At 39.4% G+C, this 17629-nt stretch overlaps 1 protein-coding gene across 3 annotated transcripts in view; it reads left to right on the forward strand.

Annotated features, from left to right (window-relative positions):
• The window catches only part of nav1b (neuron navigator 1b), a 70271-nt gene that overhangs the window by 36618 nt on the left and 16024 nt on the right, over positions 1 to 17629 (forward strand). For all 3 annotated transcript variants that reach the window (XM_063473529.1, XM_063473530.1, XM_063473531.1), the window contains 5 exons: positions 10848 to 10998; positions 12376 to 12676; positions 13946 to 14705; positions 16431 to 16841; positions 17522 to 17563. In XM_063473529.1, coding sequence (XP_063329599.1) covers positions 10848 to 10998; positions 12376 to 12676; positions 13946 to 14705; positions 16431 to 16841; positions 17522 to 17563 — 1665 coding nt within the window. The remainder of the gene's footprint in view (positions 1 to 10847; positions 10999 to 12375; positions 12677 to 13945; positions 14706 to 16430; positions 16842 to 17521; positions 17564 to 17629) is intronic.

Raw genomic sequence — 17629 nt, forward strand, 5'->3', positions numbered from 1 at the left:
TTTATTCAAGACCTTGTATCTTAAGCCTTGAATGTGTATGTGTGTGTAATAAAGTTACAGGCAGACAGTTTGTTCTTTAGTTTATTTGATATTTGAATTAGTGTTGAATACTTGATTGGCAAAAACCAGCACCGGGGAGAAAAAATGTTTGAGCCTTTGTACAACTTTCTTCATTAACTGGTTACTTTGTCTCTCTGTGATTTAGCACTGGCCATGTAGTGGTGTAGACTTATGTAAAGGTGGACATGGCTTACAGGTTGGAAAAGTGAAGCATATCTTCTAATCATCCTCAGCTTCCTTGCTTTGTCATCTCAGTTAATAGTTTCAGGTGTTGTTTAAAACATCATGAGGTAATTTCATAAATTGCGGTCAAAAAGAATGATCAAGCAGGCTGAGCTTTATAGAGGCCCTACCTTGTGATTTTGAAGTTACTACTATATGGACACGCATGCTCTCTGTGTTTCTTAGCCAAATCCACCCTCACTCGACGCATCTGGTTTCAAAACACCAAGATGGCAATCCTGAAAGCACTTAGATCTTGTCTTCAGCTCCTCTTCTCCATTAGGTATAGATAAAAGCACTGCATGAATGTGTGTGTGTGTGTGTGTGATTGCGCAAATGAAACTTACAGCAGAAAGCATTTTGAGTGCTCAAAATTTAGCAGAGGTAAAGAAGTACCAGTCCATTTCCCATTTCTGCAAGTTTTCTTCTTGACTGTTCTCTCCTAAAAGGATGTGTTTACATTCAGTTACAACTAAAATTGCCATAATTACATACAGTGTAATAACAAAATTGTACATCATTTTCCATTTTGCCCTCAGTAGACTCGATGTCTGCTTGAAATGTTGGCTGGCAGTGAAGCTAACAAGAGTTTTTGTTTTTCTCATTTCACTAGCACTGCTCAGGAAGTGAGTTGCTGTGTTTCAGCTTACATTAGTGTGTTGAGCTGGCTTCTTATTTAGGCTTGACCACGTCAGGAATCATAAATGTTTCCTGTGGCTGCCTTCTTCACACCATATTGCCAGTTTTTAACCATTACTTATATGATATCATCCCGTTAAAAGCCATATTTTGAGAGGCTGGTTTATGAGTGGACCAGTAATCACATTATATTGATGGCGGTTTTTTCCGTATCTGGTATTTACATTATGACTCCTGTTCAGCATTCAGTGTGATTTTTAGTGGTGTTGAGTCAGTTGTGGTTGATGTTTTACAGACATTCAGCTGTAGTGTATGTAAGCATTCATGTAAGCAAGCTTTTCATGTCTAATACAGATGCTCATTAAAGAAATTACCTAATGGGATGACTAAAGCCTCATTTTTGTATTTTCTCAGAAGATCAACAGTTTGAAAACCTTAAACTGGAAGAGGAGAAAAGCAAATAGGTTTTAACCTTTCGACTGCTTTCAAATTATTATTTTTTTCTTACAGTAGAGCAAAGGGCACTTAAATTCAATAATGAGCTACTGATAACCACAAGAATCTGAGGTCATTTTTTCTGTCTTTTTTTGCTTTTTTTGTCTTGACAAGGAAAGGTTTTTATGCCTTTCCTCAGTCTCTTAATATAAGAAATAGAAATGTGAGATACCTCACCTCTAATAAAACAGAACCATAAGCTTTTCGTTGGCTAGGAGACTCATTTTGAACTTTTGAAAACATTTTTTAACTTTTATAATTAAGTGCCAGTCATTATTTGTTGCTCTTACACATACAGTTTTCTATATTAGCTTTGTTTTTTTCAGGAATACATAAGGAGGCTGTAAACACATTAAAATAAAATCAATACATCAAACACAATGCGGCAAATACATCATCCAGCAGACACAGCCATCATTTGGAATCATAACTCAGTCAACCAGATTCATTTTGATCTGTCTGCTGCTTGATGCTGGGCATGTACAGTTAGTTTATCAAAGCCTTTTCACTTAAAGCAGTTGCTAAACCAAAGCAGTAAGCTCTTAAGTATTCAATGCTTTAAAGCTGTAACAGACTCAGGACACTGTTATTTCTGTGATTAATTTATTTTCCCTGCTTTAAGCCATTGCTGTTAACATTATCATAAGACTTGAATGAATAGTACATAAATGGTTTTATTAGCAAATGGGCAAATTTATTGAATGTTGTAACCTCATAAATAACACAATATCATTAGAGTTGCTTCATACAGATGAAATACGGCATAAGAAAACAAGAGAAACATAATAGTTTATCTCTTTCCGTTGTCCTGTGATAATGTCTTTCTTTCTTACTGCTAGAGCAGAGCAGAGAAAGGGGGCTGGTTCAGCAGCATCACCCTTCTGATCATGCGGCAACATGGCTCTGGATGTGCTGCCATGGCAACCGTCTTCCACTGACCCAGTGATGGGGCTGCCTTGTGTGTCAGTGTGATAGCTGCTGATTTGATGTATGTGTGGAGGATGTGTATGTGCATTCTGTGCTGGTTTGTTTGAGATATGGCGAGAAAGGGTGAACAAAATATGCAAAGAAAAAATGAGAGAATAATCGATAGACAACGAGAAGCTGATGTAAAGACAGCATGATAACCACCAGATTGTTTTATATCTGGCATTTTGGGGGACAGGTGCTTGTATGAAAGGGCATTGTTTGTATTTCTGTTTGCATTATTGGATGATAACCGTGATTTATTTTTAAAATAAGTGTGGGAAACAATAATTTTAGCTTTTTTCCCCCTTTTGGATCTTTGGGCCCTTTTAAATACTGATTATATGTCATTGCTATCTTTGCCTTGCTATATATTGTGGGATAAAAACTTGGCTTAGTTTGCTCACCATTTCCATGGTTAAAGGCTTGGCGTGTGTGAAAGTGAGTGCAGTTTTCTAATTTTTAAAACATTTCACAGCTTTATGGAAACTATGCGTGTCGGCAAGTACATTCTCTAATGCGCACAGGGTTTGCTGCAGTCCTCTGATCCTGGATAGATGCCCATGCTAGTCTGCATTCAATTTCCCTTTCCTGACTGGGCTGGACCTTTCTATTGTCACCAAGTGCTTCCTCGACAGTTGAGGCCTAACACGTTTTTTAAAACCCACTTAAACACATTTGCTCAAGAGTTGGTCTTAGGCTTTTCTATTCTGGTTCCCCACAGGCACTGCTGGTATTACAGTTTAGTGAGCCAGCACTTGCAGTTTGTCATTTATGGGCTAGAGCTCAATAAAAAGGGATTTGATTTTCTTGATTCTGTCTACTACACACATTTTTAAGCTAAGTTAATTTGAATTTGTTTCAAAATGGTTAACAGGGAGGCAATAATGGAAAAAAGCAATCTCCACTATACTGTCCTTTGTGTTACTGTTGAGTAGGACAGATAAATAATGCACTCATTCTTCCAAAGTCAGCAGCTCGAACGCATCTGGGGTCAATATGGAGCTCATTCGGTCACTAACATACTGACTCCCCCAACACCAGTGTGCTTCCACCTTCACCATCGTCCTCAGCCATGTGAATAATGGACGATTATTGCAACACCCGGGGAAGATGAATCATCCATGTATCATGTCTGCGTGTGGTCGTCTGGGTGCACAGTTTGGATTCAGACGGTGTTTAAACTCAGCCCCAAGTGGAAAATGTGATACATCAACTTTTTCCCCCCACAATGGTATGTTTAAAAATGGGAATCTTATGGCATTTGTTAATCTGTGATTCCCCACTATATATATTTTTTTTCAGAGTGGGAGTTGTCAGATTATCCGCTTTTGAATATGACTATTGAAGTCATTTTAATTTAAAATGTATTTGCTTTATATTGGATTTGGTTCTGCTTCAACTCCCCTGGTACACAAGTTGCATTACTCAGACAGTAAGCAGTTCAAGATCAGAGTTAAGTGCCACATTAATAAGAAACTAAAAACAGAGTGCAGGACAACACAATGAAACAATACAATGTCATAATACCAGCACAGCACAGATTTCCACACTATCAGGCTGTAATTGTGGCACCAAAAGGGACTGAAAGCCTCAGAATTAGGTGTGGTGTCTATATTGTTTGTTATGTCTTTGATGGTTAAGTCTCCTATGAGGTCAATGGAAATGGTACATTAATTTTCCAGTCCAATAATCAGACGATAAATACATTTTCTGGGGATCTGAAGAGATAGGTCAGCTGCAGTCTCTGAGACGGTCACTGATGCATCCCAGGCCCATTTGCTTTACTGATGTGCCACTGCTCTGTGCCGAAGGCTGCCCAGTCCTATTTGCGTAGTTATGGTCAACCTCAGTACAGATCAGAATTGGGGGCTGTGAAGATCTGAGATGCATAGCTTTTTCATCTGCAGTCTCTCTGAATGAATGATATTTAAGCAGACATAAATCACTGAACACAGTGCTGTCTTTCTAAAGCAGTTTCCCACATTGTATTTCTGAGCTGAACGCACACAACAAAGGAATGTCGGCTCTTTCTCGCCATCAAAGGTCTCAAAATCAAAGTCCTGCTTTTTTTCTAAATGCCAAGTGGTGCCTCATTTTAAAACACAGCTGCAGAGCATGTACATTAAACTGTAGCCATAGCAGGCACAGCTTGAAATCATTGTGCCTCCTGCTGGAAATCAAATGTCATTGCACCACATTGCTGGACTCACAGCTTTCATTCAGGTCTATTTCTATCAGTCTCTTTCACCATTACTGAGTTCACCTACTTGGATACAGTGCAGACTTATAATGAAAAGATACTCTAATGCTGACTTCGAAATGGCTTTGTGGTCAAGAGCAAACAAATTTTGGCATTAGTAATGTTGTTTTGACTGAATGGGACCAAACTAGTTGAGAATGAGAACCTTTCAAAAAGACTTTGGATCTTTTATAGATTTAAATTGTCAATTGTTTACCTGTCCACATACTTTATGCCACTGATGGTTTATTACATATTGTTTTCCCTCAGGGGGAAAATGCTTACATGAACTCTTATTATGACATCCACATTATTCAGTTTGCTACTAATTTGGATGCTAGTCTTTACTGATGAATTCAAACTGAAGAGACATCTCGCCACTGACAGAGATAGAACCTGTTCATTTCTTATCAGTTTTTAGTCTTGCACAATGCAACACACTTTACTGCACCAGAGAAATATGGAACAAATGATTTAGATCAAATATCACAACAGTAGAGGTCGAATCCTGAAAATGGTTTTCTGCCTCAGTAAAAAAAACAAGGTGCTGTGTCTTCTCTCAGATGGGTTTAATCTGCACTTTATGAGTCTGTAAATACTTATGGTGGCATAATTACTCAATAACTTTCCATGTAAGCAAATGTACAAAGGATGTTTCTTACACATGCCATGTGGTTATCAGTGCCGGACAGCTGTTACTCTACAGCACAAACATGACTTCAAGGCTTTTTGGATGTCATCTTGTTTATTACCAATGTGGCCTGGCTGAGATAAACAGGAGATGTGAGTAACACACGTCTTTCTTGCACCGTAAACAGTTTAGATCATTTCACTATTTTAAGCAACAAAATAATCATCAGTGTTTAGCTATTAGAAAGTAAAGTTTAGAAGTAACCAACAGGTATTTAAACAAAATGTTTCATGTTGTTTGTAAGCAAAACTCAAAGGGCCACAGTCTGAGAAGCTTCTCTATCTACTGAAAAGCTTCTTTTCAGTAGATAGAGTCACGGATATGAAAAGAAGGAGACAGACAAAACAAGATTTTATCAGGTTTGAATCTCATTCTGCTAAAGATATTTTGAGGGATGCCTTTATGTCTGGGAGTCAGGCTGACGGCAGTATAGCTGTTTATTTTTCACAAAAAGTAAAACCACTGTCCTTTAAAATTCCATTCAAGCTGGCTCTGAAATATTCCCCAATGTGGAAAATCTTCTTTTTTGTTTTTTCCACTTTTTGAAATTAGCAATGATTTATTGTCATGTTGCATATAAAGTGTCTTGCTACTGCATTTCAAATGTAAATGATTTTTGTTAGGCACACACTGAACTGATTTGTAACTGATGATGTGGACAGGGTGTGTGGGGCTTTCTTGGTCCATAGAGCTGTTACCTCCTGGAGAGGTTTACAGAGCTGAGATCTGGTGAGATCATCACCTCTGCCAATGAAAGGGGGAGGGAGGCCTTTCAAGGCTACCCATGCCTCAGTGGAGGTCCTTGTGTCATCTGTGGGCTTGCGGTTGCACTCACAGTGATTCAAGCCTTACCTTGGAATGACTTCTTTCCAACTAGGCCTTAGAAGTTAAGCATCTTTAGGGAAATTCATCATGATAATCTTCTCCTTAATGTAAAAAGAAGTCAAAGTATAGAAATATCTGTTTACATAGTCTTTTTAAATGCTTAGTCCTTTTGTAAGCATGTTTAAAAGATTTATTTCAGCTCTATGATTGACTTTGTTTGTACTGAAGTCAGTGGATATGAGTGATTCTGAAGTTTTATATAAACAATAAGCACCATTCAGCAGTTGTTGGATACTAGAGAAAAGAGAGACTCCAAAACAAATTTACACCAAGACACACTTAATATACATCAAGATCACCCTGTTCTCATGACTAAAGTGGAAAATTTCCATTGGAACACGTCCTTGTAAATTAAACCAATTTTTTGACGCAATCAATCAAAATTATACAAGGAGCTTGCACTATTGCATTATTGCATTATTAACAGGACCCCATGTTGCTAAAAGCACCCTCTCAAATCTCCCTTCTTGTTGTAGGCCTAGTGGCAGTGTATCTATAATATGTAGCTAAGCTCATTAGTATTAATGCTACACGATATTGTTTATGCTGCCATAATGGGTAAGGTTCATGGCATCCATCAGAGGATTAAGAAAGTCTGCTCTCAGCCTTACTGCCAATTATAGTTAGTGTCTGTTCATTTTACTGCATTTGGAAGAGGGGGGGGAGCACAAGGAACGCAAAAAAGGTGAATCATTTATTACGCTATGCAGTTGTGATTCGTGCATATTTAATGTATTTATTTAAAAAAAACATACTTTTTTGGCTTATGCAACAGACAAGAAATGTTTTGAGTCTGGTATTTAGTTGTTGTACAACCACATGTACAATTGGTGAAAATTAATATTGCTATTATTATTATTGCTGTTGTTGTTGTTATTAACACATTCGATGCTTCTGATATTGATACAACAAAGTGAAAACTGTTTTTAAAAAGAACCCATGCATCCATCCAGTGTTTATTAAAAAACAAAACCAAACAACCAACCAAACAAAAATGCTCCCAGTAGGTTCTGCTTAAGTATAGCCTGCATTATCTGCCTTTATGACTCTAATGGGGATCCTAGCTAACAAAATGAACATATTGATATATTCATTATGTTTGAAACTAACATAAACTCATCTGCACATCAGTGAAGGGTTTAGAGAGGCCATAGGTCAATGGACATTGGTGGTGGTTTTCCCACAGACTTGTAAAATCGGATTTTTTACAACCAGAAGCGTCGCCCCTGCATGTCATTAAAGTTCAAAGCGATCGTGAACTGGGTTCCACTCTTCAGACCTTGCAGCTGTTTCCATCTTCTATAAACCCTCTCAGGTTTTGCTATGCATACCTGACTTTTAAGATGTTCTTTATTATAGACATGAAAACTAAAATTCATATTTTAGAAGAAAAAAATGATAACGGTACTTAGACTCATTGGGATAATCTTTTTAGCGCTTCAGGTGAAGCAGAAACATAAATCAAAGTATTCGGATTACATGGGGCGAAGTAAAGGATTACACCACAGGGAGTAATTGGAGTTGCCATGACTACCACTCCGCTCCACGGCAATTGGTCGTTGTCTCGCTGAGGACTGAGCAGCTATCGGGGTCTCTATGATCTCCTCGTTCGTTTTCTTTTTTTGCCTTTATGGGAGGGGGTGTTGCTTGAATGCTGAGAGGCACATTACTTCTTTTCCTCTCGCTGAATGAGGGAACAGGGGTCTTTGCTTGTGGAGTGACTCTGCGTTCACTCTAAACCCGTACAAGTCACAAATGAGCGGGCGTGTTTTGGTCGGTAAAGTGCCACCGCTGCAGCCGGCGACGCGAGCAAGGAGGACTTTCCTTTTAACTCCAAGGTAATGTATCATTAATATTTAATCGCCGTTGGCACATTATCTGCCTTTATTTGCCCCCGACGCTAATATTCTGTTTCTCCGCGAAGAAATGAAGCTCTTCAAACGATTTAGATTCTTCTAAATATGACTTTATTTTTGAGCATCAGTGTAATAGCATAACAGTGTAATCGATGAAATCTAATTAATATATTATTTTTAATCATTTGACTTTTGCCGTTCACCTGTAACTTTTTGCGCCATGAAGTTAAATGTCACGATCAGACATTGTTTTTGCAGTTGAAGTTATAGCATCTGTGGAAAAACACAATTTTATTCTTGGAGGACACGGGAGTGCTGCTACCACAGCTATCTGTATAATGAAGGATGTCTTCACCACTCATTCAGCTACAGTCATGCGCTCCCAGGAGCCATTATTCTTTTTTTAAGCCGAAACTTTGCAGACACATTGCCAAATTGACCTACAAGATGCTTCCTCCCTCCCGTGTGCTATTTAATCTGATATGATAGTTACAATATTATCAAAGGACGGTCCCTGAGAAGCCTGAATAGCTTTTTAATCCTAAAAAAATTGATTTATTTTTTGTTTTTCTTGTTCATCCAATCCACCATCCAATCCACCAAAGGTTGTTAAATCTACTTCCAGCTCCAGACAGTGACTAATGTCCACACCGTGCTCTGCCCCACCAACCACCTCTCAATCTTATTAAAACAGAAGAAATATTCACACTATTGCAGCTCACAAATCACAAATGGGCTCAAATCAGATATGCGTAGGAGTTGTGCCAGAGAAAACAAAATGTTAATTGCCGCCCAATGTATGAAGTATGCACTACCCTAGCCTACTCCCACCCTCTCCCTGTCTGGATTTTACCTCCGAGAGCAGACAGCTTGGCTTGTAATATCAACAGCCCACAGGCCCTCCTGCCTCTTCCTAGGCTGACATCCCTGTGGGGTTATTCATGGCCCCTCTGTCGCCCCTGACAGAGGAGGTATTGTTCAAACATACCACAAACATCTGTGCCTAATGTAAATCATGAAACTTTTCTCACTGTTATTCTTACTGGTATGTAAGAACTTTTTCTAAAATCCAACATTTATTTTATGTTACACTCTTGTTGTCAAGAGGTCACATATCTGTGGCCACAAATCACTTTACTAAAACGCTGCTTTTATACATCAAAAAGCCTTAAAACCAGCACACAGTGTCAAGAAAAGCTTCTTCCCTGTTTTACAACTGTATCTATAACTCAACTCATGCCATGTGTTTAAATCCATTCTGAATGTGTGTATAAACCATTTTTGTCTCCCTCTATTTTCCTGTGCAATTCCATGTTCCATGGCTCTGCTAATTGCAGACTGCAGACCCACAAAGAGCATTTTGAGCTCAGTGGGGAAACCAAAGAAAGGGAAAAGAACTGATTCAGCTCAAGCAGTTACTCTGCTTTTAAGAGGCATATTAATTTACCTTTTCCACTGTGCAACATTTTTGAGCGCCGACACAAATTTGATTACCACCTGTGGCTGCCAGTAGTAATGATGGGGAACATAATTATACCAAATATGAGCTGGACTTGCATTTAGCTCTCTGGAGATACCATTTTTAAGTTCACCATGGCATCATTGCTCTTCTAAAGCACATAAAATGGTTTACTCTTCAATTTTAAACTTCCCACTCAGATTGAACTGTTTTATCCTGTGATGTTTTGGTTGACTGAGAAGCTTTTTCTTGAACTGTATTTTCAAATATGAATGCACCCAGAGACCTGATGCCCAGTGACCAGTTTCTCTGGGGTGTGCAGGGACTGCCCATCCCTTCTGGCCTCAGGAGAAGGGCCAATGTGGCAGCATCTGTTTCAAGGCAAGACAGGACTTCATTGAAGGCTGTTGGGAAGGGTCATGCAAGGTTCAGGAGCCTGTCACTCTGATTTCTGTCATTCTGCTTCTTTTGAGCATAACAGACTGTTTTCTAAACACTGAACTGTCAGTCGCAGTACTTTTTATTTACCACGATTCATCAGCATGTCTTGAAGCTGTGGTGAAAAACTACAAAGAGTGCTGTCCTAGCTGTGCTGTCACGACGATTTATTAAAATATGGTAAAGTTCACATTTTTCTGACTTAAAATTTACTGCCCAAACTGACCATTTTATTATGATTGCTAGACTGGAGTTTCCCCACATGAGTTGTGGTGCAGTGTGTTTAAAAAGGTTTATTAGCTGCTGTGAAGATTGTGAATGGTGGGGTTTGTAGATTGATGAAAGTTTCAAACGGGCATAAATTTTATGAAGTCAAGAAACCCAGGGAAGCAACTATTTGATGACGTCTTGTGTTATAATTTGGCACTTTGTGGTAAAACACAGTGTTATGATACACAGCTCGTTTGATAACTGCCACAGATTCTGGAGTTGTTGAAATGAATAAATTGTAATTTACACTTTTATTAAAATATATGGGACTTAACAAGTAGGTATGGCTTTAAATCTTATTTTTGAAGTTCCTAAAGACAGTGTTGATTTATGTATACCATAAATTAAAGAAATCTTCTGGATATACGCCTGACGAGTTGTTCACCATATGGTCTTGAGCTCTGATGTGTTTGTTAAATCAAAGCAAAATAGCCAAGTTGGAATTACCTGTTTGTTTAAGCATGTGGCCTCCTCCAGAGACAGCCTGCTGAAGCCAGATGGACAAATTAATGTTGCTGCAAGACTTATCTTCTCCTCAAACACAGAGTTCTGCAGCTTTTCGTGCTTTACATTCACACTTTCAGTGGCACATTTTTGCTAAGTGGTTACTCTGTCTGGTTTCAGTTGGGATGAGAGCAGCTCCATTAGCAGTGGACTCAGCGATGGTGATGGCGATGGCTCGGAGAATCTCAGTTCAGAGGAATTCAACGCCAGCTCGTCTCTCAACTCCCTCCCAAACACACCCTTGGGATCAAGGCGCAACTCCTCTGTTATGGTTAGTGAAATACTGTACCGGCCTGTAATACAGCATGTGGCATGTGTTCTTTCCCACAACTTATTTTGTTTGTAGCAAAAGATTGCTAAAGATTGCAGCTTAGTTCTTTACTGAAACCATTTCCAAAGCCACACCATGTGATTTAGTTTGTTGTGTGTTAAAGGCAATCCTTCGCTTTGGCAGAGGCCACAAAAGCCACTACAGAGCTTACCTTGTCACGGTACACACAGCTCTCTCCTGCTAGTCAGAAAAAATGCATGTGGCGGGAGCGTTCCTCCACTCATGAATATTTTGGGGCTTCACTGTGCAATCATCATCATCATCATCATCTTGCAGAGTTGCTAGAGTTTTCAAATGCGTCTAGTTAAGGATTCACTGCATCTATCACACAGCAGAAGTTCACTAGCTGAATTAGGTGACCCTGGCTGAAGAACCAGAATTTGAGTACCTAGTGTCATTGTGACTGTCACCATCGAAGGGATTCCAGTTCTTCCACTATTACTGCACTTCCACCTTACTGCTTCCCAAGGCTTTACTTATAATGCTTTTCCCAAAGGAAGGCGGCTGTGAGGATCCTATGCCCTGCCAAAGAGCAACCTGTAGTTAGTCCAGGACTGCTTATTTACTTGTATACTTGCCTTCATATCTGAAGGCCTGGGAGATAGGAGTTGTCTCTCCACATAACACTGTGCAAAATGAATGCAAAATATTAAGTTATGAATTTTTTATCAGGTCTTTTATTGATGTTTGTGAAGAAAAACATATTAGGTGCCATGTAAGTATTCCATTCCTAAAGGATGTTCTGTTAAATTTGAAAAAAAAATGAGCATCAAATTTGATTTGGTTAAGTGGCCGCACATTCTACCTTGTTCATAGGTAAATGTTGTGCTTTTACTTATTTAGAAATTGGTCTCTTGGAAGAAATAAACACTAGAGCTACTCAATGTGCCATCTGTCGCTCTATAACAGGATAACATGGTGCCAAAAAACAGCATGCCCAATTTTGCCCTCCGTGCTACCTCCTCAGTGCACCACATGATTTTTCTATTGTTGTGTAGCAGTTTTATCTCTACTATATAGCCCTAAATTACAAAAATAATGCTCTAGCTGTCCTCTGCTGTAATATTTTCTTTTTTACTGTTTAATGTGTTGATCTAACTCTTAAAGTGTTAAATCCTTGAACATGTTTTTGTTCTCCTTTCTTTTGTCTCTGTGGGGGTTTTTTTTAATCCCCTTGGGGCGTATCAGTTTATCTCTCCCTCCTTCCCACTGGAATGCAGCTCAGATGGGATAAAGATTACAGAGAACAGTCAATTCCATAGATAACACAAACCATGTCTGATGGTTACCCACATTGTGTCCTTCCTCTCTCTACAGCTCCGCACTGATGCAGAGAAGCGCTCTCTGGTGGAAAGTGGACTTTCTTGGTACAGTGAGGATGGCAAAAGCACCCATAAGCTTGATAGCTCCAGCTTTGACTCAGGAAGTCTCAAGACAGAGGCACCAAGCAAGTGGAGAAAGAAGCCTCCAAGCCTTAGTGAAGATTTGGGCGGTAAAGGGGAACTGAAGAAGCCTCAAAGTTTGGGTCAACCAGGAAGTTTCAAGAAAAGCAGAAATCCTCCTGTGGGTGTGACCTCCCCTATCACCCATACCTCCCAGAGTATGCTCAAAGTCGCAGGTGACATTTTTTTTTTTTAAAAACTTTTTTTTTTTTTGCATCTGCGTGTATTTTATCCCTAACCGTTATTTCTTCTGCTTGTCTCATGTAGTAACTTGGTGTGTGGCCAATGTTCTTAAATGTTTATAGCTTTAACACTTATACAGTCTATTATCTCACTTTTATGTGGAGTCCAGCAGTCCATAGCAGTTTATAGAACAGTTGATGTGAGTTTGGTAACAGAAAAAATACAGAAGTTTACTCCTAAATGTAAGCTAGGCTATGATTCATACATAAGTTTAAATTCATTTCACTTAAATAAAGAAAGTATTGCAGTTTCAGTTCCAGACCTTCTATTATCTTAAAGCAAAGTGTGTTACTCTACATGTCTGCAGAGGCACTGCCTTCCATCTGCAGCAGCTCAGTTTTTTTTTTTTTAAATGTCCTCTAATCCCTAACAAAACAAGCCATGATTAAATAATAGCTTAGATTTGAGTTCCAGTAAGAACATTTGGCTGGCCTGCTTTTCATTTTAATTTCCTCAACCTAATTTTAGCTTTAAAAATAGTAAGTCATTAAAATTATATCCAGTTCTGTGTAATTTGGCTGCAGGTTGAAGGTGGAAAAAAGTTCTCTTGGCTGTTGTATTTTAAACCGTATACTATATTTGACAATGACTCCATAAGTTAGCTGTTTTTCTATCTGCTTTCATGAATGTACTGTAACCTGAACTTTAGCTACTTTAATGCTAAAGTAGCTAAAGTAAAAAAAAAAAGTAAGTAGAAAAAAATATCTGGTTTTAACTCTTTTTGTTCAATATACCCTCTTAAAAATGATTTACTTCCATTTGTCTTAAATGAACAAATAAATTTAGTTGGTTAATTCACTAGTATAAGCTTTAAAATATTGTTAAAACTTTACTTTTAGTCCTTTTAAATAAAAGTTTTTTGTGAGTCACTCTAAACATCAAGGAATATGTAAAGGTTCTTTTAGTGCAGACATATGTGTTTTGTTTTATCTCATCAATAATAGCAAAAATGACATGTATTTCTACTCTCATGTGGTTTGCTAGCCCATAAATATCCCTCCACAAATAACCACCCATTTATTTTTTTGAATACTTTCTTCTGACAGGGTGTGATTACATTAAGAGGAAGGCTATGGTCATTGTGGCTGAAAGACAAATAGAAGAAATCACATTCCCCAAAATTCCTGCTGCAAGTATTTAAGTTATTTAAGTATTTAATGTCAATGTAATATGTTTTTTTTTCTTTCTTTCTGTCTAACTAGCACCAAAAAGTGAGAAGCCACTGGACAAATCCAAGATTTCCATCAGAACTGCTGGTCTGCAGCGTTCCCGTTCAGATGCTGGCAGAGATCATCATGGAGAGCACCGCAAGCCCCCTTCAGGTCTAGTTAAACCCACTGCTGGAACCTCCTTTGGCTACAAGAGACCACCAACAGCAACTGGTACAGCAACCGTCATGACAGCAGGGGGTGCCACCATCTCTAGTGGCTCTGCTACTGTGGGAAAAACCCCCAAGTCATCTGGCATCCCTGTGAAACCTGTAGGAGGAGGAGTACCCTCGGGTAGAAAGAACAGTTTTGATGCCAGCAGTGAGCAGAGCTTCCTGGGGCCAAACGCCCGAAACAGCATTCAGTACCGCAGCCTGCCCCGACCGGCCAAATCAAGCACACTTAGTGTGATTGGGCGCCCCACAACTCGCCCTGTCAGCAGTACAATTGACTCTAGTCTGTTGTCCTTGAAACCTGTACCCATAACTTCTTCAGGCCCCAGGGTTAAAGAACCAAGTAGCTCCAGCATTAAAATAACTAATCGAACAAGTACTGGCCCAGTAAACCAGACAGACCGAGAGAAGGAAAAGGAAAGGGCCAAAGCTAAGGCTGTGGTTGCAGACATCGACTGTGCTTCTCTAAAAGGAGAGGACACCCCATCCGAATCAACAGGAGAGTCTTCTGTGAAATTGCACGGCCTGAGACGAACTAGCAGCAGCAAATACCCCGAACTATCTTCACCCACCACACCGAGGTTTGTCATTTTATTGATGTTCTGAGGGTTTTTATTTTCATTTTAGTTCTATTCAGTTTTATTTATATAGTGGCAAATCGCAAAAAAAGATGCTTCAATGCACTTTATACTGTAAGGTAAAGACCCTACAGTAATACAAAGAAAACAGAGAAAACCCCAACAATCATATGACACCCTATGAGCAAGCACTGTGGTGACAGTGGAAGGGAAAACTCCCTTTTCACAGGAAGAAACCTCCAGCAGAACCAAACGGGGGGGGGGGGCAGCCATCTGCCGTGACCAGTTGGGGGTGAGTGGATGAAGACAGGACAGAGACATGCTGTAGAAGAGAGCCAACGATTAATAATAACAAATAATTCAATGCAGAGAGGTGTATAAACACATTGTGAGCGAAAAAGGTGACTGAAGAAGAAACACTCAGTGCATCATGGGAATCCCCCAGCAGCCTACAACTATTGCAGGGTAACTAAGGGGGGCTTCAGGGTCACCTGATCCAGCCCTAACAATATGCTTTATCAAAAAGGAAAATTTCAAACCTAATCTTAAAAGTAGAGAGGGTGTCTGTCGCGCCAACCCCAACTGGAAGCTGGTTCCACAGAAGAGGGGCCTGAAAACTGAAGGCTCTCCCTCCCATTCTACTTTTAAATACTCTAGGAACAAGTAAGCCCGCAGTCTGAGAGTGAAGTGCTCTAATAGGGTGATATGGTACTGCAAGGTCATTAAGATAAGATGGGACCTGATTATTCAAGACCTTGCATGTGAGGAGCAGGATTTTGAATTCAATTCTGGATTTAAAAGGGAGCCAGTGAAGGGAAGCCAATACAGGAGAAATATGCTCTCTCTTTCTAGTCCCTGTCAGTGCTCTTACTGCAGCATTTTGGATCTGCTGAAGGCTTTACAGGGAGTTTTTTCAACATCCTGATAATAACTAATTGGAGTAGTCCAGCCTCGAAGTAATAAATGCATGAACTTGATTTTCAGCATCACTCTGTGAAAGGATGTTTCTAATATTAGAGATATTACGCAAGTGGAAGAAAACAGTCCTAAATATTAGTTTAATATGTGCATCGAAGGACATATCCTGGTCAAAAATGACTCAGAGATTCCTCACAGTGTTACTGGAGGCCAGGGTAATGGCATCTAGAGTAAGCAACAATAGAGTAAGTACAATAACCTCAGTTTTATCTGAATTTATGTCTTTAAGACATTCCTGCAGTTTAACTAATTGGTGTGTGTTATCTGGGTTCATGGATAGATAAAGTTGTGTGTCATCTGCATAGTAGTGAAAATGTATGCTATGCTTTCTAATGATTCCACCTAAAGGAAGCATGTATACTGTAAACAGAATTGGTTCTAACAAGGAACCCTGTGGAAGTCCATAATTAGCCTTAGTTTGTGAAGAAGACTCTCTATTTACATGAACAAATTGGAGTCTTTTAGATAGATACAATTCAAACCACTTCATCCCATTACCTTTAATACCTACAGCATGCTCTAATTGCTGTAATAAAATGTTTATGGTCAGCAGTATCAAAATCTGCACTGAGGTCTAGCAGGACAAGCACATGGAAGTGGGAGTGAATAGTGCTAGAAAAAAAAGGCAAAATTGAATTAAAAAAAAATATTTGGGCAAAAGGCTTTAAAATAAACTGCATTCAATACTTAACAGGTTTTAAAACGTTCAGTTTCCTTTTCATCATCATGTCTTTCATGCTTCGATCCTAGGATGCTGAACACTAAGTCTCTAGGTCGTCCTCCTAGCTTGGCTCACCTGGACAAGGTCAACTCAAACAGTCTCGACTCCTGTGTGACCATACAGGACCTTCCACCCAAAGTGCCCCCATACTCCAAGCTCCAAGACTTGGCTAGTTCCCACACGGCTACCCGCCTAACCCCTAGCCCAGCGCCAGTCCTTCATATTGATTCACCCAGCCCTTACGCAAGTGAAAGCCTGAGTGGATCGCCGATACTCTACCCCAAACTGTCAGGCATGCACCGCAGCTTGGAGTCCCTGCCCCTCCAGATGAGTGTGCCTGCAAGTGCAAGGTTTGTTACAACAAACACCCGTGATAAAGAAGAGAGGAGTACAGGAACCTGGGGGGCTGGGAGTAGGACGTCCCTCACCCTCTCAGACAGGCAAGTGTCTGAAATATGTAATGTAAACTGTGTCAAAACTGATATGTTTGGGGAAAAAAGGGGTTATGCAGTTTTTTTGTCACCAGTGTATGTTGTTAGAGAGTTTCTGCTAAAGAGTAACTCTGAACGGACAATTGGTTTTGTGTCCTTAGAGGAGAAAAAATGCTTAATACTTCTGCAATTAATTTGAAAAAGCATCAAAGTTTAAAAAACAAACCCTCAAAAAACTGAAGCAAAACCTTTGACCAAAAAACTATTTTATTTTTCATTTTGCTATCATTCAGGGATTCCTAATTCAATTGGCAATACAAGAAATTCTCATTGCACAAGAATTCAGTTATAAAAATGTCCACATGTCTTTTCATTAGAACAATCACAAGAATTTGCATTTATCCTACAAGCAGCAAAGGATAAAGCCCCAGCTAAGATGATGTTTCTGTGTGATGGTTTGGCTATACGTTTCTGGGCAGCTGACACACATTTCACTCATATTATATGTGCCTTTTTCCGGGAAAGGAGAGTCCAAGGTCTCATTTTGAAGATGAAGAGCTGCATCTATCACAAAATTTCTCTTTATTGAGATGGAGATGGTCCAGATAATTTCCTGCCAAAGGAATGTATGTTTCGGCTGACCCAGGCCATGTTTTCTGAAAATTATGTTTTTATTCTTTTCTTTACAGCTTGCAAACAGATCGGAATACCTTGCCAAAGAAAGGCTTAGAGTATGTCAAAACACTTATTGTCAAATTGTCTATTTAAAATCATGCACTATGCTGCATCTTCACGTA

This window comes from Pelmatolapia mariae, linkage group LG5 (genome assembly GCF_036321145.2).
Source record: "Pelmatolapia mariae isolate MD_Pm_ZW linkage group LG5, Pm_UMD_F_2, whole genome shotgun sequence".
In the NCBI taxonomy this organism is placed as follows: Eukaryota; Metazoa; Chordata; class Actinopteri; order Cichliformes; family Cichlidae; genus Pelmatolapia; species Pelmatolapia mariae.